We start from the raw sequence: 20706 nt of genomic DNA, 5'->3' as shown, positions 1-20706 counted from the left end.
CTAAACAGAGCTTATTGAGGTCTCGAAACATAGAAATAATGGCTAGAACTCAAAATGACATATCGGGTTATCACACTTATGCTCTATCTAATGAAAGACCGTCTTTTCTATTGGCTTTGAAAAACATAACTTGATTAATAGTCGTTTTGAGTTTATTATTATAGGTTGAAAGTTGAAGGTTTTGCTTTAAACATATTATTATATAAATCGACAATTAACATGTAAAAAATCACTCAAGAATGATAAAGGTCAATTAATCTAGTCAAACAAAGAATATGAGTATTAAGCTATTCTTTAAGAAAAAATTTCATTGGAGACGCTCTTTCATGAATTTTTGTTTTGTAACTTTTATACATATTCAGCATAAAAATGAACCTAAATCGAACTTATTTGCTTTGTGAATGAAATACCTATTCGATTTAACCATAAACTAATCGAACCGACCCATCCTTCCAATTCGGTCTTGTAGCTAGTTGTAGGTAATACTTAAAGGCATACACATAAATTTTCATAAATGGTGTCAACATTTGAAGAAGTGAACGAATGAATAAATAACTGTAATGATAAAGTCAATTTTTGTATTTATATCCAATATTTAAATTTTTATTTTATTTTATTTATATATTTAGTAAAAGTTTTTGGGGAAGCGATGTCCTGTGACACCGCTTGGTATCGTGTATATTCACCCCTAGATATACTATATACATAAAGTAGTGGCACCTACAACCTCCGATTCCCGGATCCGCCTCTGATTATATGTATATATACCTTGAGAAATGACTTTATATTTAATTACGCACCCTAAAGCGCAAAAGCCTACTGGGGCACTGGTCGAATGTGCTACTAACCTTTGCTTCCGTGTGGGATGTCCTAGGTTCGAATCCGGACTCCCTCACCTTCCTTGAATAATTTTCCTTTTTAGCTTAAATATTAACTGTAGCCTTTCATTTATTTATGTCTTGCCTTTTTAGCTTAGGATTCAAACCCCTCCCCCCCCCCCCCCAAACCTCCTTTTTTCTTTTAATTATTTTTTCAACTATTTTTTGTTTTGATTAAACCCCAGCCTTAAAAGCTCTAAATCAGTTCTCTCTTCCCTTTCCCCAAACTCCATACCCAACTTCACCTCCCAAATCACTTATATATGTCAGTCATCACCGAAAGTTTGTCGGCATTTGGCGGGATCCAACAACTATTGGTAAAGTTCTCCACTAATAGTGCCCGTCATCTTCAAATGCTGGGCCTGCCTCTGATAGAAGGAGAGGTGGGGAGAGATAATCTTTACTATAGAGGGAGGTTCTTGTTGTCTCTTTCTGCACATGGATGAAGCATGATTTTCTTAGTATCTTCCTAGGAGTACTCATTGAATTAGGAGACTTATTCAAATCAAAATACTATCAAAAGCTAACTAACTAAATGATAAATATGAATTGAAAGTGGAACTCTAAATCTATATCTAATCTAAGGTAAGCATTAAAGATAAGGACTAATTCTAACGGATAACAACTGGTAACAACAGTTGTTCCAATACGCCCCTTCAAGTTAGGCGATGTGCCAAGCCTAACTTGAACAAATTTCGGTCAAAGGCTGGTTTGGCAAGTGGTTTGGTAAGCATATCAGTGAGCTGGTCAGCGGAATAAATATGAACAACCTGAACCACCTTTTGTTCAACATGGTTACGCAGAAAGTGAAAGTCCACCTCCACATGCTTCATGCGACTGTGAAGGCCTAGATTCTCGCTTAGGTAAGTGACACCAATGTTGTCATAGTAGATTGTAGGGGTATTTCTGACAGGGAGCTTCATCTCAAGCAATAGGTTTCTCACCCATAGTAATTCGGTAAGAGCATTGGCAACAACTCTATATTCAGCTTCAATGGACTAAAATTTTCTGCTTTTTTGAAGACCAACTGATAGGATTTCGATTAAAAAACAGAATGTAGCCAGATGTAGAAGATCTGTTAGTGAGATCTCCAGCCCAATCAGCATCAGAGTACATGTGCAGATTGAAATCATAGTTTGGAGACACACATAGGCCAAACTGGATTGTACCATGAAGATACCTGAGAAGACGTTTCACAGCTTTTCAATGTAAGTTTGATGGCGATTGCATAAACTTGGACAATTTGTTAACCGCATAGGAAATGTACGACCTTGTAAAGAACATATATTGAAGTTTCCCTAAGACTCGGCGATAACGAGTTGCATCTATAAGTTGAGCCCCATCATTGAGTTTGAGTAACTCGAAATTACTCATTGGTGTTTTAGCACTTTTGCAATCAGACATCAATTCAACACTTAAAATTTTGTTGACATAATTTTCTTGAGAGAGAATAATGTCATCAGAACTTCAAATCACCTCAACACCAAGAAAATAATGAAGATTTTCCAAATCTTTAAGTGAAAAGCGATAGGCAAGAGAAGCTATAACCTCATTCACAGTGATAGGATTGCTGCCCGAATGATGATGTCATCGACATATACCAGAATGAACATGAAGCCAGCATTGCTTAACCTAACGAATAAGGAGTTATCAGATTCAGTCTTGATAAATCCCTTGAAGAGAAGATGGCCTTTGAGTGCATTATACCAGGCCCGAGGTGCTTGCTTCAGGCCATAAATAGCCTTGCGCAATTTACAAATATGAGTCAGATTGTTGTCACAAGCAAACCCGGAGGTTACATCATGTAAACCTCTTCTTCAAGGTCACCTTGAAGAAAGGCATTGTGGACGTCGAGTTGGCGAAGAGGCCAATAAAACCGAAGGGAAACAACAACTATGATTCAGACAGTGGTGGATTTGACTACCGGACTGAAAGTCGAGTGAAATCAGCACCCGGTCTCAGAGTTAATCCTTCACTTAAAATCCACTTACATGAAATAACATTTTTAGAAGGATCATTTGGAACCCAAGTATGGTTATTCAGTAAAGCATCAAATTCTAGTTTCATAGATTTCCTCCACTCAGGGTGTTTCTCAGATTGTTTGAAGGTATGCGGTACAAGTGGGGTTTCTAAGTGAGCAAGATAGTCAAAAATTCTTTTTGGTTTCTGAATATTATTCTGAGAACGAGTGATTATGCGATTGGGAGGGGAAGGGAATTGTGTCACTGTGGGTTCAATTTGTGGTGCCGCTTGGCAATTGTCGATTCGAACAGAGGCAGCAAGGGGAGGGCATGATTTTGGATTGGGGTGTTCTGCGATAATACACTGGGGGGGGGGGAAGGTTTGTGATGCTCTAAATTTGGAACTTGGTGAATTTATAAGGGTGTTGGGGAGTGATGGGTGATGGGAAGTGGGAGAGGGATTTGGAGAAGATGGACATGGGGAAATAGAGTCCTGGGCAGTGGGAATTATAGAAGAAGGAGAAGAGTGAGGATTACCTTGAGTAGAAGTCTGTGGACAGTCCAAACCCGCTTCTGCCGTTGGAGCACCAGAGATAGAGGACTGAAGAGGTGGTACTGTTTGAGTAGGGTGAGGAGAAGTCGTGAGTAACTGATGTTCTCCAACTGGGGGTCATTTGGTATTTTAATGGATTGGGGAAAATCTGAAATAATAGAAACATTAGGGGTGGGGTTGGGTGAATCAATAATTGTAGAATTTTCCCATTCAAGGTGAGTTGTTTTAATTGCAAAATTGGAGAATAAATTTTTGAATGGAAAATTATTCTCAACAAATTGCACATCTCGGGATAGATAAATTTTTGACGAGGTTGGATCAAAGCACTGGTGGCAGTGATGGGACAGGGAAAACTCGAGATAAACACATGGGGTGGATTTTGGTTCAAGTTTATTTTTGGAGTATGATTTAAGCCATGGATAACATAAACAATCAAAATTTCGTAGAGAAGCATAGTCAAGTGCCTTTCCAAATAAATTTTCAAACGGAGAATTATTATTTAAAAGTGGTGTAGGTAGTTGGTTAATTAGATAAACTGCATAGTGACAGGCGAAGCACCAAAAAAGTGATGGGAGAGACGCCTCATGTAAGAGTGTTCTAGCAGTTTCAATAATGTGGCGATGTCTTCGCTCAGCAAGAGCAACTCTTTGAGGCGTATAGGGTGGGGTGAAAAGAAGTTCGATACCGTTAAGCGAGAGATAAGAGTCAACACTTTTATACTCTCCTCCACCATCAGTATAAAGCGATAAAAATTTGGTATCGAAATGTTTTTCTATCAAAGAATGGAATTTTTGAAAAATTGCTTTGACTTCAGATTTATTTTTAAGTGTGTAAAGCCAAGTATATCTCGTGTATTGATCAACAAAAATACAATAGTATAATTTTTTGTCAATATATAACACAGGAGAGGGCCCCCATAAATTACTAAAAATAATTTGAAGAGGTTTAGAGCTTTTTAGAGTTAATTGGTGAAACAGGTGCTGATGGGCTTTATTAGACAAACTACAATAAATAAACTTGTCTCGCTTAACAAACGGAAGCGAGAATTTATTCAGGACATATGTAAGAGCTCTAGAGTGAGGATGGCCCAGTCTTTGGTGCCAAGTGGTTAAGTTGCAGTGGTAGATATGTGAGCTTGTGGATGTGAAGTGGGCCACTCATATAGTCCATTTTTGGTCCGGTCGCACCAACGGTGTTCGCGTTTTCAGATCCTTAAGAAGAAAAGAGAAAGGAAAAAATTCAACAGACGTTAGATTGTCCTGACAGAATTTGAAAACAAAAATAAGATTGTGTTTAATAGCTGGAGCACATAGAGTGTGAGTTAGCTTAAAAATATTATTTGATGCATTTAACTCAGTAGAACCGATATGTGAGATGGAAATTTTGTTACCATCACCCATGGAGACATCCTCGTTGTCGTGGTACGGCTCTAGGTTATGAGGTTCAGTTGTGATGTGGTGTGTGGCACCAGAGTCGAATATCCACGGGTTAGCGGTGGTGTTGAAGCCTGTGATGTAATTGGATTTGGCCTCAAAGTGGTTGTGTGACTTGGATCGACACACATTTGCAACATGGCCAATCTTATTGCATAGTTGACAACGAATAACACCTGTTGTCTTATTGTGTGAGGGTTGCCACTAGGTATAAAGATTGTGAGGCTTCCATCGCTTAGATTTAGGGCGATAGGGCACACCACAGATACGATAATACGTACCCCTCAATCGATAGGTCAAAAACTATAGTTCTTGCATTAACCGGTCTGGAATTAGGTGTAGCTATATCACAAGCTCATATTTCTACGATCTTAATCTGTATTTACTTGAATGATACTATAAATTTTTATCAAAGTGCTTATTTTTTATAATTGAACAAAAGCGAGTATGAGCCTACAGGAGTTGTATTGGGGCGGGTGTTCTGTCGCCATGGTTGAGAATTATTACTGTAATATTTGCAGCGATTGTTGCGATTGTTGGAATTGTTGTTCGGTTTGTTGTGAGTGGCAACTGCTGTTGTGATAGGATTATTGATTTTCTTGGTTTCCTCATGACAGATAAAGAGCTCATGGTCAAGAAGCTTTTCATATAATTCCTCATATGTGACTGTGGTGTCACGTGCTCGTATGGTAGCCGAGATCTCACGAAACTCAGGGCCAAGTCCACTTAGGATTTTGATGATAAGCTTGGAGTTAGTGACCGGGGCACCTGCAGTAGCAAGTTTATTTGAAAGGGACTGAATACATTGAAGGTACTCGGTAATGGAAATGGTGTCTTTGGTGATTCGTGCAAGTTGATCACGAAGACTGAAGATCCGAGTTTGGGACTTGTTTTCATAAGCAGTGTGCACGGAATCACAAGCATTTTTGGATGTGCTGGCAGCAACAATTGTGTAGGCAATGGTCGAGTCAATAGACGCCATAAGGGCGTTCTAGATGAGTTGATCCTGACAGAACCAAGGTGTATAAGCAAGGTTGGGAGTTGTGTTCATGCTGAAAGTGGTGCTCGGGGTGGGAATCAGAGTGGACCCATCAAGGTGACCATAGAGATCATGGCCGTGCATAAGCATGGAGAACTGAGATTTCCAAGTGGCAAAATTGTGACTGCCACTAAGTTTGATAGGTAGTTGGGAAGCGGGGTTGAATTGAACAATGGTTGTAGTACTAGTAGTATTGTCGGCATTGACAACTCTGGGGGTGGTTCCATCTTTCGTCATTGGAGGATTTGGTGGAAAATAAATTAGGATCGTGCTCGTTAGAGTTGTATAGGCCCAGATACCGTATAAAGACTCAAAGATATGATGGAAAACTGTATCTATATTGAATGTCAAGCTAAGTTTAAATACAAGTCTTCCTAAGAATATTCCTTGAATTAGGAGACTTATACAAATCAAAACACTATCAAAAGCTAACTAACTAAATGATGAATATGAATTGAAAGTAGAACTCTCAATCTATATCTAATCTACGGTAAGTATTAAAGATAAGGACTAATCCTAACGGATAACAACTAGTAACAACAGTTGTTCCAATAACTTTTAGAGACTCGCAATGTTTGATTAACGCAATAACTCTTGTCTCTTCACAGCAACTCAGTAAGTGGAACTGGAGGAAGATTGTCTTTGCCAAGTGCCTTGTTGAGCTTTGTTGGACTGTCCTACAGGAGGAATACTTTGTCCTCTATTCATATTCTCATGGATGTTGTTGATGTATTATTTAATTCAGTGCATCTCAGGCTCTTGTTTTACCCTTTGGGTAGTCATTTCCGTTAGTATTTGATGAAAATGTACTGCGAAGTCAATTGTTCTTGTATGAAATCCTAAAGACTATAATGGAAGCATTGTTAAACCAGTACATCTTGAATGGTAGCCTCTGAGGGGTTGCATCATGTTTTATGTTAGAGATATCATATGTTTTAACGTAAAGATCTCCAATCAAATGATCATATAACTAAACAATGAGTCATATAATTACCCATTTGTGGGTGGGAGTGTGATTTGGTGAAGTTGACACTAGCGTTTGGGAATTGGGATAGCTTGAGAGCGTCATGAATGACCTTCTTTTTTAAGCTTGCAGGATATGACATATGATTCTTGATGTTTTATACGTCAATACCACACAAGAGTGAGGGGGATGATTTGTGTGGTGTCCAATTTTTTCGCGTGCACAGATTATAGAAGGACTTGGTTCTTCTATGTGTTCCAACTGTTACTGTTGCGGAATAATAAGTACAGAAAATAAAGAACACAGAGATTTTACGTGGAAAACACCTGGCTCAAAAGGTGAAAAAACTACGACCTACTTCCTAGTAGGATTTTTCCAAAACTCTTTACTAAATCAGTGAGCCAAAATAGCATTTACAAAAACTCTTTTGTAAACCTAGGATTACCTCTAACCCTTTATATCAAACTAGCCTCTAGCTATTTGTGACAAATTTCAAGTTAACTCTAACTTGAAAATATAAAGTACCTATTACCGACGCTTCTAGATAAATCTAAAAAGGTACAAGATAAAAACTACTTACTACAAATAACTAGATTAAAAGACAACAGTTAGAACTGGTTCTTCTAGCTGGTTCAAGTAGTATTAGATTCGCATACTCAAATATCACTCGAACTTCTTGCAAAATTGCCTCGCTATTTTGCTCTTAATTCTTGCTTAACTTCTGCTTTTGTGTGTCACTGTACAATAAGAACATTCTGCAATATATAGGAGTTAGTAGATAGTGAATGAACTAGAATCCTAATGCTACTCTTCCTTAGTGGAAGAGTTCTAGTTAAACTCAACTCCTAAATCCTTCCTTATCTTAGATACTGTTCTTAGTGAATAATGAGTCCTTCTCCTTATCGTTTTTGCAATCTTTTCGATCAGGAGATATCTCATTCTACTAGAATACGCTTATCTCCTGCATGTGCACCTCACGTGCCTTGACTCTACCGGCGTCTATGTCTTCCAGTGATGGACCTGGTTCATATCAGAGTTCCTTTGTCAATCTTCAAAATTATTCTCTTTCTTGGGCCAACAGATTCCCTCTTTTTGATGATGACAAACTTTGTGCGTCCATAATCTTAGGCCTGTTTCAACTTAATCCAACATTGACACATATTATAGTATTAAGCACTTATCATAAAGAACCAGGGTCATTTAGGTTACAAATATCACTTGTTCAGAGCACATCTTCCCCCTTTTGGCATCATAGAAAAGTTGCAAAAAGATATGTGAGTCCCAGATTTTATAAAAATTACTCATGGCCACCGGAGAAATTGCAAATTGAGACATGGATGAGAGGTTTCTTCGTGAAGAACCTGGTTCATCATTGCTGGTTCATCTGAAAAATGAGGTATGTGTTCTACACTCTGCACATTTTGAAATACTAATATTTAAATCATGAGCAGAACTCTACCTCAGTCCAAAATCTTCCAAAGCCTATCCAATAAAGATTTGAACCAGTTCCGTTTCAACTAAAGAATCCTCACCGAATTAAAACACCTAGATTCTAGGGGAGTCGTAACCGTCACTCCAAACTGAAAATTGCAGAGTGATTAGACTTATAATTGACCATAAAAAGCTGCCGTTGTGTATTAATTACACTTCTCCTTTAAATCCCTCATCATCAACTCTGAAAATTCTTCATTATTTCTGAAAAAACCATCGAAACCCTTTTTTCTCTCCTTGCCTTCGAATTCAATCCAAGTCTTTTCCTTCATCACAAAACCATAACCAAAATGTCTAACCCCTGTAATAACCCTGGAACTCCTTCCTCTTCCTCTACAAACCCTCAACCTAGTTCCACCCCCCAACCTAGAAAAAAGAGAGTCAAAATGCTTGCTAGAAAAATAGTGGCCAACGGTGCTTTGTCTCGAAAATTAAATGCCCAGCTTCAAGCAAGTCAAGCCCAAAACTCACAAAATTTGAGTGATTCCTTTAAATCAGCGACTGAGGGGGAAGAAACTGGGTCTTTCGATTCTAAACAGGTATCTTCTGTCCCAAAACCTTCATTTGAGGTTATTTCTGAGATTACTAAAAGTTTAGAAACTAGGTTCATCCTGGTTGGGTCTGTGATAGATGTAGAAATGCCTGAGACAAGAAGGAGAGGTGGTAAAAATAAAATTAAAAAGGAAAAAGAGAGAGAGAGGGAGTACAGAGTGAAGAGAGGGGAAAAGGGAAAGAAGTGATTGATTCTTCACCCACCTCTAAATCTATTAGAACAGTTATTTGTGGAGTTGAGCCAGAGAAGGAGGAAGAAGGTGTCAGGCACACAGGGGGAAGTGGATCAGGAGAAGCCGCTGAAGGGCTAATAAATCTTGGAAAGCAAGCAGACGAACCTGGTTCATCTGTTGAGGAAACCCTGGCTGATCTCTTGAAAAAGTTAAGTGAAAGTTACCAACCCAAGAAGAAAGGAACTCCTAAAGCTACAACCTCTGGGACAGCAAGAGCCAACAAGAAACGAAAAGCTACTCCTTCTAAGACCTCTGATATTCCTCTTCCAAGAGGAAGAACTACAATAAGCAAGCTAAAGCAGAGTGATGAGGAGTTGCAGAGAGCTTTAGAGGAGAGTAAGAAGAAAAGGGTGGATAAAGGGAAAGAAAAAAGGGTTGAGACTGTTGAGTTGGATGAGATGGAGCTGGTCCATCAAAGTGAAAAAGTGGCAGAGGTAGAGGTTCAGACCCCTAAGCCAAATAAAGCCAAGACTTCCTCAAAGAAGTCTTCATTTGTTTCTAAGTCTGCTGAACCATCTATCATGGCTAAGCGATCCAGGTCTGCAGTGAAAGCCAAGCAAGTTAAAATTACTGAAGAAGATAATTGGAGTGGTGAAGAGGAGGATGGTTCTGATGGTGAGAAGGACAAGCTGACAAGGTTTGGTAAAAGAACAATTCTGAAGGGGAGATTATTGAAGGACTTGGAATAAGAAGGAATGATTTTGCTGCTGGAGAACTTGGCTCTGATACCAATTGATGTTTTAACTTCAATACCACACAAGAGGGGGGGAGGGGGGGATGATTTGTGTGGTGTCCAATCTTTTGCGTGCACGGATTATAGAAGGACCTGGTTCTTCTATGTATTCCAACTACTATTTTTGCGGAATAATAAGTACAGAAAATAAAGAACACAGAGATGTTTACGTGGAAAACACCCGCTTTAGACCCTACTAGTACAAACCTATTCTCCAAATTTGTTCTCTCCCTGCAACAACCTTGTGAGCAAGCATCTTTACTCTTTTCTTAGAGGTTGGGGTGGTGGAAGGGATGATAGTGGGTGTGGAAGTCTAATCAAACTGAATTTTAGTTTTGAAAAGACTTTGGAGTGTATCCCTAGAATCTAGGTACTTCAATTTGGTTGGGACTCTTTTGAACAGAACTGGTTCACTTGTAACGGATAAGTCCAAAAGGAGTTTGGAATTAAGTAGTACTCTACTCATGATCCAAATATTATTATTTCAAATTATGCAGAGTGTAGAAAATATACCGTGTTATCTTGATGAACCAGGTTCTTCACTGATAATTCTCTTGTGTAAGTCTAAATTTTCTAAAATAGAGAAAATATCATTAGATATTAATGAGTCATTTTTACACATGGTACAAGAGTATACTATTGAAAGTATGAGTCTGAGCAAAAATTAATCTAATTATATACACATTTTCAGATTTTCTAACCAAAACCAACATTTTTTTTTTCAATTTTCTTTGTTCGTTGTAAATTCTGAACCGATCCTTTTAGGTGATCTTAATCATCCCTAATTCTAAATTGTTCCTTTCAAAGTGATCTCTACTTAGGGATTTTGTGAAGATGTCAGCTATTTGCTTGTCAGTAGCACAAAATTCCAAAGTGATCAACCCTTTTTCATAGTTATCCCTCAAAAAGTGATGCCTAACATCTATGTGCTTAGTTCTCTTGTGATGAACATGGTTCTTTGTCATACTAATAGCACTAGTGTTATCACAAAAGATAGGGATACATCCAACATCGATTCCAAAATCCCTCAATTGTTGTTTAATCCAGCAACCACATACTCAGCCTCAGCGTAGATAAGGCCACTGAATTTTGCTTTTTGGTGGCCCAAGACACAAGACATGAGCCAAGAAAGTGTGCCATACCTGAGGTACTTTTTCTATCCACAAGAAAACCTGCATAATCAGCATCAGCATATCCCACAAGATTGAAATTACTACCTTTTGGATACCAAAGACAAAGATCAGTGGTGCCTTTTAGATATCTCAAAATTCTTTTGACAGCAGTCAAGTGAGACTCCTTCGGATTTGCCTAAAATCTTGCACAAAGGCCTACACTGAAAACAATGTCAGGTCTACTAGCAGTGAGATACAACAATGAGCCAATCATTCCCATATACAACTTCTGATCGACAGATGAACCAGGTTCATCATATCCAACTTTGTAGCTGTTGCAATAAGAGTGTCAATTTCTTTGGAATCTTCCATTTTAAACCTTTTAAGCAACTCTTTTACATACTTTTGCTGATGGATCATAGTTCCATTTGAATTCTATTTAATTTGTAAGCCTAAAAAGAAATTAAGCTCACCCATCATGCTCATTTCAAATTCACTCCCCATTAGCTTAGCAAAATCTTTACTTAACTTATCAGTAGTTGCTCCAAAGATTATATCATCAACATATATCTGAACTACCAAGAGATCTTTACCTTTTTCTTTCAAGAACAAAGTATTGTCAATTTTACCTCTCTTGTAGTCATGCTCAAGCAAAAACTTTGATAATCTTTCATACCATGCTCTTGGCGCCTGCTTGAGCCCATAAAGTGCTTTGTCAAGTTTGTACACATGATCAGGACTTTCCTTGCTTTGAAACCCCGGAGGTTGTTTGACAAATACTTCTTCCTTTAGATAGCCATTAAGGAAGGCACTCTTGACATCCATCTGGTGAAGGGTGAATTCCATGTAAGTAGCAAAGGCTATGAGGAGTCTTATTGCTTCCAACCTTGCGACTGGAGCAAATGTTTCATCATAGTCTATGCCCTCCTCTTGGCTATATCCTTGAACCACCAATCTTGCCTTATTCCTTGTAACTGTTCCATCTTCATCAAGTTTGTTTCTAAAGACCCATTTTGTGCCAATTACTGATATGTCCTTGGGTCTTGGTACCAGATGCCAAACTTGACTCCTTTCAAATTGGTTGAGTTCATCTTGCATTGCATTTACCCAGTCTGCATCCCGCAAAGCCTCAGCAATATTTTTAGGTTCAATAAGAGATAAGAAAGCTTCAAAAGCACAAAGATTCTTTAATGAAGATTTGTTTTTGATTCCAGAGGTTGGATCAGTAATTATGTTCTCAATGGGATGAGAACTTTGATACTTGTAAGATTTCACAACCAACTGGTTTCCCCTTGATGTTCTTTCAATGCTTTGTTGTTGTGGAACAAGTTCATGGACAGGTTCCCTTGAGGTTTGAGAATCATTTACTCTTTGTTCTATTCCCCTTGTCAGGTTGCCCTGGGTAGAAGGACCTGTTCCATCACCTGTTCCTTCTTCCAGTGCAGCTTCAGTATGGGTTGTGGTTTCATTTAAGTTTCTTACCAGCCCAATTGCTTCATCATCATGTTCCTGTCTCTCAGAAGAATGTTAGTTTCATCAAAACCCACATGAACACTTTCTTCAACACACATAGTTCTTTTGTTATATACCTTATATGCTTTACTATGTGAAGAATATCCCAAGAATACTCCCTCATTACTTCTGGGATCAAACTTGCCTAGGGAGTCTTTACCATTGTTGTGCACAAAGCACTTGCATCCAAATGCCCTAAGATGGTATATATTTGGTTTTCTCCCTTTAAGTAACTCATATGGAGTCTTCTCTATTAGAGGTCTTGTCATGCACCTATTTATGATATAGCATGCAGTATTTACAGCTTCTGCCCAGAAGCTATGGGGCAACTTACTAGAAAGAAGCATAGTCCTAGCCATATCTTCAAGAGTCCTATTCGTTTTTTCAACTACTCCATTTTGTTATGGAGTTCTAGGGGCAGAAAAGTTATGATCTATGCCATGCACATCACAAAATTCAGCAAATTTAGCATTTTCAAATTCAGTACCATGATCAGACCTAATTGATGCAAGTTGATTTCCTAATTGTTTCTGAGTTTTTCTAACAGAGGAAGTGACATGGACTTCATCTTTAGATGTTAAAAACAGTGTCCAGGTAAACCTAGAATAATCATCAACAAGCACCATCACATATCTCTTACCACCTCTACTTAATGTTCTCATTGGACCACAGAGATCCATATGAACCAGTTCCATCGTTCTGGTGGTACTTACCACTTTCTTGCATTTAAAAGAGGATCTTACCTGCTTCTCCCTTGTACAAGCCTCACAAACTTTGTCTTCCTTGAACTTAATCATAGGAAGTCCTATCACCAAGTCCTTGGATACTAATTTGTTGAGTTGACTTAGACTTGCATGTCCAAGCCTCTTATGGCAAAGGAGGGGATCACTATCCAACACACTTAAGCAAGTTAGTTCATTCTCTGAGAGTGTGGACAGATCTATAATATATATATTATCACTCTTTTACCCTGCAAAACAATCTTGTCAGTGATAAGATTTATCACAAAATATTTAGTAGAGGTGAATGCTACTAAGTTACCTCTATCACACAATTGTGACACACTGATTAGGCTATACTTCAAGTCGTCTATCAAGTAGACATTCTTAATGGAATGAGACTCATCCTTACCTACCTTACCAACCCCAATAATTTCACCTTTCTTTCCATTTCCAAATGAGACATTTCCTCATTTGAGGTCCTCAAGTGAAAGGAACTGGTCCTTGCTTCCTGTCATATGCTTTGAGCAGCCACTATCCATGTACCATATTTGGCTGCTCCCCATCACTTGAACCTACAAAAGGAAATCAGGGTTAGTCTTAGGAACCTAAGCTAGTTTGGGTCCCTTTCTATAAGCAAAAGGATGCATTAAATTCTTTTTAGCCCAACTTGGTAACCAATTCTTCCCTTGAACAAATTTTTTGTTCTTTTGACTGGCCCTTTCTTTTGCGTTACATTCACTTTTATAGTGACCAGTCTTACCACAGTGAGTACAAATCTTGTTCTCAGGAAGAATGAGGTACTTGCTTTTAGGATCCCACTTAGGTAGCTGATTCCCAAAGCCAAGTCCTCTTCTATTGCTACTGTGATGTTTCTGTAGCCATGACAAAGCATCGGAGGACCTGTTCCATTTACTAGTTCTGTCTAGTTCATGCTTGACCTTGCCTAGATCCTCTTTTAGCACTCTTACCTACTCATCCTTCCTATACAACTCATCTTTTAGTTTGCCTACATTTTCTTCTAAAGTGAGTTGTGTGCAATCAACTGTCTTCTTACTGGTTCCTAGTTTCAGTTTTAGATTTTCAGATTTTAACTCAAGAACATTTGCTTCAAATGTATGAACCTGGTTCTTCAGAGCAGTATTTTCACTCATAGTCTCACTAACTCTGAGCTCCAGGTTCTTACACTTTGCTTTTAAAATCACATAATTCTTAGACAACTGTTCTTTTTCTTTATTTATTACCTCAGATTCATCAATGAAATCTAGCAATAATTCAGAGAGTTTTTCTTTAGACAAAAACTTAATCTTGTCTTTGAGATGAATTATACTTACCTCAGATTCCTCATCTGATTCTTCAATTTCCCTAAGTGCTTGTTAATCTCCATCTTCATCATCTGATTCCTCATTTGAACTTTCTCCCCAAGCAGCAACCATAGCCTTTGTTGATCCTTTGTTCTTCTTGGGATGAACCTGTTCCTTCGTTTAGATTTTTTTCTTCTTCCATTCAATTTCCCATTGAGGGCAGTTCTTTATGTGATGATCAGTCTTCCCACACTTGTAGCAGCCCTCATTGGTCATTTTTTTGGAACCCTTGCTTTGTTGTAATTTCCATCTCTTGAAGAACCTTTTCCTCTCATAAGGTATTTCCTAAAGTCCTTTGTGATCATAGCCATTTCATCTTCCTCCAGATCAGCACCTTCAGTGATTCTGAGTGCCAGACTCCTTTCTTTCTTAGGCACATCCATCCTCATAGTCTACCTTCTAAGTTCATAACCAGTGAGATTTCCAATTTGCTCATCCAACCTAAGAGTTGCAATGTTCTTAGATTCCTGAATTGCAGTGATTTTGCTTTCCCAAGAAAATGGTAGAACCCTAGTCAGAATCTTCTCAACTTTGTCTTCTTCAAGAAGAGTCCTTCCAAGAGACTTCAGTTCATTAGTCAGTGTGGTGAACCTTGTATACATCTCTTAGATAGTCTCTCCTTCCTTCATAGAGAAATTCTCATATTGAGAATATAGTAAAGTACCTCTGGACCTCTTCACCTGAGTAGTTCCTTCATGAGCCACTTGCAAGGTGTCCCAAATTTCCTTAGCAGTAGTACAATTTTGAATTTTGCTATACTCGTCTTGGACCAAGTCCACACACAAGTCATTTCTTGGCCTTAGCATTCTTCTCCCATTTCCTTAAGTCGTCAGCAGTGCAGTCGGCTCTTGTTTTTGGCACCTCTTCTCCTTCGTCATTTATCTTCATGGTAGCCAATGGACCATCTGTGACAATGTCCCATAGTTCATAGTCTTCTCCTATGATGTGGTCTCTCATTCTGTTTTTCCACCAGGAGTAGTACTGGCCATTGAAGAGTGGTGGCCTAGCAGTAGATTGCCCTTCCCAGTTTCCAGGTAGTGCACTCATCTTGATCTTCTCCTAAGGTGTTAGCCTCTTCAAGGATAACCTGGCTCTGATACCAATTGATGTTTTATACGTCAATACCACACAAGAGAGAGTGATTTATGTTGTGTCCAATTTTTTCGCGTGCACAGATTATAGAAGGACTTGGTTCTTCTATGTGTTCCAACTACTACTGTTGCGGAATAATAAGTACAGAAAATAAAGAACAGAGAGATTTTATGTGGAAAATACCTGGCTCAAACGGTGAAAAAACCACGACCTACTTCCCAGTAGGATTTTTCCAAAAGTCTTTACTAAATCAGTGAGCCAAAACAGCATTTACAAAAACTCTTTTGTAAACCTAGTATTACCTCTAACCCTTTGTAGCAAACTAGCCTCTAGCTATTTGCGACAAATTTCAAGTTAACTCTAACTTGAAAACACAAAGTACCTATTACAGACGCTTCTAGATAAAGCTAAAAAGGTACAAGTTAAAACCACCTACTACAAATAACTAGACTAAAAGACAACAGTTAGAGCTGGTTCTTCTAGCTTGTTCAAGTAGCATCAGATTCGCACACTCAAATATCACTCGAACTCCTTGCAAAATTGCTTCGCTATTTTGCTCTCAATTCTTGCTTAACTTCTGCTTTTGTGCGTCACTGTACAATAAGAATATTCTGCAATATATAGGAGTTAGTAGATAAAGAATTAATTAGAATCCTAATGTTACTCTTCCTTGGTGGAAGAGTTCTAGTTAAACTCAACTCTTAAATCCTTCCTTATCTTAGATATTGTTCTTACTGAATAAGGAGTCCTTCTCCTTATCGTTTTTGCAATCTTTTCGATCAGGAGATATCTCATTCTACCAGAATACACTTATCTCCTGCATGTGCACCTCACGTGCATTGACTCTGCCGGTGTCTATGTCTGCCAGTGATAGACCTGGTTCATATCTGAGTTCCTTTGCCAATCTTCAAAACTATTCTCTTTCTTGGGCCAACAATTCTTTTCATAAGAGATCACCAAAAAAAAACATATAATATCTTTACAGGGTCATTATCTTTTAGGCGTTCGTTTTAGTTGACCTTTCTCTTATCCCGATATGGGTTGACTTACCGTGATAGATTCTTCAAAAATGCACCTGAATTATTTTGTTTGTTTTCTCCTTCTATCAAAGCCTGTTTTTCACCAATCAATTTCTAAATCATTATTTCAAGCGTTGGGCATGTTTAAAATACTGTATAGGACTTATTAACCTGGAAATACAGGGCATTGCAAGTAAGCGAATTTAACAAGGATAAAGAAGAGTTAGAGGATCTTCGATTTGGGTTACAGAAAACACTAATCAAACCACGTAGTTGGACACCATATACAAATTAGCGCAAAAGAAAAAAATAATTACAAACTGTTACATCCTTAGAGAACTTACAACTGTTTTAAGAAAATAAATATGCAGTTACCTCGATCAGCTATCTTAAACAAAAAAGAGAAGAAAACAAAAGTTTCTTCTGAAGTTCGGAAAATTCCTGTTCCATTATCATTTCTAATGCTTTTTTTGTTGTTGTTCTTTATGATAATTACTTATGCCTCCTAGCTAGTTCAATAAATCGCAAAAGGATGCAATGTCAGCCAGCCAGCCACCTTGTTTCTCGGAACGTACGTGTAGTGCAGCTTCTACTTCCCCTCCTAAAGCTGAAAATTGTTCTTTTTTTGTACAATACATTTTCATGCAACGATGTCAATCAAAGTCCAACCGAGCCATAACACCACGGCAGAAGTGTTTTATTTTTGCTATAATATTCCATTCCGAATAAAAAATGCTTTTCTTTGGTCAATGACTAGTTAATACAAGAAAAGTCATGCATGATTCAATGAATTATATATGATTGAGAAGCACAATCCATTATTGATCAGTTCATCTACACGTATCAACTTTTGGTTGGCTATCTAGATAAATCGTGCAAAGAAGAAGCCAGCAGAGAGCAATAATTTCAATAACAAAGGCAAATGATGTATAAAAGTGCCTATATAAATATGGTTCAAAGAAGCATTCGAAGACCAACAACGAACATATTTCGAGTTAATATATAGTATATTAATTGGCTCTTTTTGTGTGGTGAAAATAAAGGGAAAAATGAAGCAAAGTAATCTTGTTTTTCTTCTATTAGTTACAGTAGTAGCTTTCGGGATTTGCAATGCAGATAAGCTGAAGATGAATTACTATCACAAAAGCTGTCCTTCAGTTGAAAGAATTGTGAGGGAAATTACATGGAGCAGAGTTGCTGCTGATCCCAGCTTGCCAGCAAAGCTACTTCGCCTTCACTACCATGACTGCTTTGTTAGGGTATGTACATAGCCACTATGTGTTAAGTTATATACGCTGGTAGTGTACTTATTATTTACGTGAATTAGTTCACCGTATGCTTTCACATTTCCACATGTAATACTTATATACCGAATATTGCAGGGCTGTGATGCATCAGTTTTACTTGACTCCACTCCAAAAAACAGTGCAGAAAAAGCAGCCCTACCAAATCGATCTCTAGGAGGTTACGAGGTTATCGACGATATAAAGAAGAAACTAGAACAAGTGTGCCCACATAAAGTTTCTTGTGCTGATATTCTAGCCTTGGTAACTCGAGATGCAGTTTCATACCAAGTAAGAACGTACACACTGTGCAGAATGAATACTTAATTTTTCTTGCTGGCATGTTTGATTTGCATATAACACGTGTTTAATTGAAACGCTACATATTCATGTAAATATATTTTACGTCATTAGTGTATACAATTTAAATCCATTAATGTTTGATTGGAAACAGTTCGGACGATCAATGTGGAAAATTCCAACAGGGCGAAAAGACGGAAGAGTATCAAAGGCATCGGAAGCATTAGCCAGCTTGCCGTCGCCATTTGCAAACTTTACCACTCTTTTACGACAATTTCAAGACAACGATTTGGACATTGTCGATTTAGTTACTTTGTCAGGTAACTCTAAATTAGTACCATGTTTTCTTTTATTGGTTCCTTTTATGTGAAATATATCAACTGTAACTAAATGATGGATTAATTGTACTTGCAGGGGCACATACCATAGGAATAACACATTGCACATTGGTTGCAAAAAGACTTTATAATTTCACAGGAAAGGGCGATGCAGATCCTTCATTGAATCCCAATTATGCTACAACATTGAGAACAATGTGCCCTAACCCTATCAATCCAAAAACTGTTCTAGAACTGGATCCAAAAAGTTCATTATCTTTTGATAGCCATTACTATGAGGCTCTGAATCAAAACAAAGGCCTACTCAGATCTGATGCGGCGTTACTGACCAACTCCCATTCTGCTCAGATTGTAAGAAAACTGCAAAATCCTCATGTTTTCTTAGCATTTTTCAGCCGTTCGATGAAGAAAATGGGCGATATTAGAGTCCTCGCGGATGGTGAAGGAGAAATAAGGAAGAATTGTAGAGCTGTAAATGCCTAAACTTGAACTAAATAACTGGAGCTTCAGGATTTTCAAAACGTATTTCTTTTTAGTTCATCGCTTTTCTCGTTCTTATTGTAATGTGATCAATTACTGAGATTTTCTTGTAATTTCAGAAAGTGTCTATATTAATGTATTTCGGTGAGTTTATTATGTTTCGTTGTCAAGCATCTCTTGTAGCGATGTCAATCTTATTATTTAAAAACTAGACTAAATATCTTGCATTTGCCGCTAATGATTAATGACAGCAAAGCTTCCCATAATAAGTTTTACTTCATCCATTTTATTTCTCCATATCTTCAATATGAATACTATTTTGGTAAATATTAATCGAAACTAGTTCTGCTGCATTTCTTAATTAATTTATCTCTACGTGTGTATATCAGAAGGGTTACAATTTTTATTAGTTTTAAGAAGTCATAAATTTCATAAGCTCCGCTTATTGTCCTACGAATCTGAGACCCAGTCTCAACCATCAAGGTGTCACGACCCAAACTACCCCTGTCGTGATTGCGCCTATCGTGGAACTAGGCAAGCCGACTCATTTCCAAAACAAACCGATATTTTCATTTCAAAGATAATTTCAATGTTATTTAACATAAAAACCTTCGTAAAGGAGATACAATCAAAATAAAAGTGCGGAAGAAAAAGTCCGACATCGGGGTGTCACTAGTCATGATCATCTACTACAATCTGTCGAACAATGTCAAGGCTAACTCAGCCTGGAAAATAGCTAAATACAACTAGAAGAAGATAAGAGGGAGAAGAGCAGGGGCTGCGATCGCCAAACAGCTACCTTGCTATCTCCGAGAAAATCTGCAACCAGAACAATCAACAACCGCTACCGTGTCCAGCTACACCTGGATATGCACACAAGGTGCAGGGAGTAACGTGAGTACGCCAACTCAGTAAGTAACAACAATAACTAAAGACTGAGCAGTAGTGACGAGCAATAAAGCATATAACGTTCATATCATAAAATTTCAGTAAAATACCTCATGCTTTTAAAATCAGGATTTGAATCAAAATATCTCGTTTAAACCCACTTCCAGTAAAAATCATTTAAGGATATTTTTCAACAGCTTTCAAATAGAGGAAAAATGCAAAGGTGAGCAAAAATAATAAAATCATAAACAGCCCCTCGGGCAAAGCATCACTCATATACAGCCCCTCGGGCAAACTTCACAATCACTCTTGCCACTCGGGCATACCTCACAATCACTCTTGCCACTCGGGCATACCTCACAATTACTCATGCCTCCCAGTCACTCAGCACTTGGCACTCGCACTCAGTAGGTACCTGCGCTCACTGGGGGTGTGTACAGACTCCGGAGGGGTTCCTTCAGCCCAAGCGCTATATCAAGCCAAATCATGGCATAAATCACTCAGGCCCTCGGCATATATCAAACAGGGCCTATATCAAACATGTTGCGGCGTGCAGCCCGATCCCATAAATATGCAACATGCTACGGCGTGCAGTCCGATCCCATAAATATCCTCACAAATCAGGCCCTCGGCCTCACTCAGATATAAACCTCTCAAGCCACTCGGGCATTTCAGTAAAAATAGGGCATTCGGCCCAAAACAACATTTATATGCATCAAAATGGATTCATAAAACTGAGTTATGCAGTAAACAAGTATAACC

The 20706-nt window shown here is 38.2% G+C and overlaps 2 protein-coding genes across 2 annotated transcripts; both read left to right on the top strand.

The window, feature by feature from the left end:
• The first annotated feature begins 8161 nt into the window (after positions 1-8161).
• Positions 8162-9793, top strand: LOC138894526 (uncharacterized). Its single transcript, XM_070179228.1, has 3 exons — positions 8162-8224; positions 8859-8982; positions 9096-9793. Exons 1-3 carry the CDS (start codon positions 8162-8164, stop codon positions 9791-9793), a joined length of 885 nt encoding a protein of 294 aa, XP_070035329.1.
• A 7855-nt stretch (positions 9794-17648) lies between these two features.
• On the top strand, positions 17649-19212 carry LOC104085745 (peroxidase 24). The gene is made up of 4 exons (XM_009589857.4): positions 17649-17914; positions 18038-18229; positions 18393-18558; positions 18653-19212. Exons 1-4 carry the CDS (start codon positions 17705-17707, stop codon positions 19057-19059), a joined length of 975 nt encoding a protein of 324 aa, XP_009588152.1. The 5' UTR covers positions 17649-17704; the 3' UTR covers positions 19060-19212.
• Positions 19213-20706: the final 1494 nt, after the last annotated feature.

Source organism: Nicotiana tomentosiformis, chromosome 6 (assembly GCF_000390325.3).
Source record: "Nicotiana tomentosiformis chromosome 6, ASM39032v3, whole genome shotgun sequence".
Lineage (NCBI taxonomy): Eukaryota > Viridiplantae > Streptophyta > Magnoliopsida > Solanales > Solanaceae > Nicotiana > Nicotiana tomentosiformis.
The sequence above is the reverse complement of the archived record's forward strand: the minus strand, read 5'-3'. Positions and strand labels throughout refer to the sequence as shown.

Coding starts and splice junctions, on each gene's coding strand:
- LOC104085745 (XM_009589857.4), top strand. CDS start 17,705: ATGAAGCAAAGTAATCTTGTTTTTCTTCTATTAGTTACAGTAGTAGCT. Junction 17,915..18,037: donor ACCATGACTGCTTTGTTAGG/GTATGTACATAG, acceptor CGAATATTGCAG/GGCTGTGATGCATCAGTTTT. Junction 18,230..18,392: donor GAGATGCAGTTTCATACCAA/GTAAGAACGTAC, acceptor GATTGGAAACAG/TTCGGACGATCAATGTGGAA.
- LOC138894526 (XM_070179228.1), top strand. CDS start 8,162: ATGGATGAGAGGTTTCTTCGTGAAGAACCTGGTTCATCATTGCTGGTT. Junction 8,225..8,858: donor TGGTTCATCTGAAAAATGAG/GTATGTGTTCTA, acceptor GATTCTAAACAG/GTATCTTCTGTCCCAAAACC. Junction 8,983..9,095: donor TGAGACAAGAAGGAGAGGTG/GTAAAAATAAAA, acceptor CTATTAGAACAG/TTATTTGTGGAGTTGAGCCA.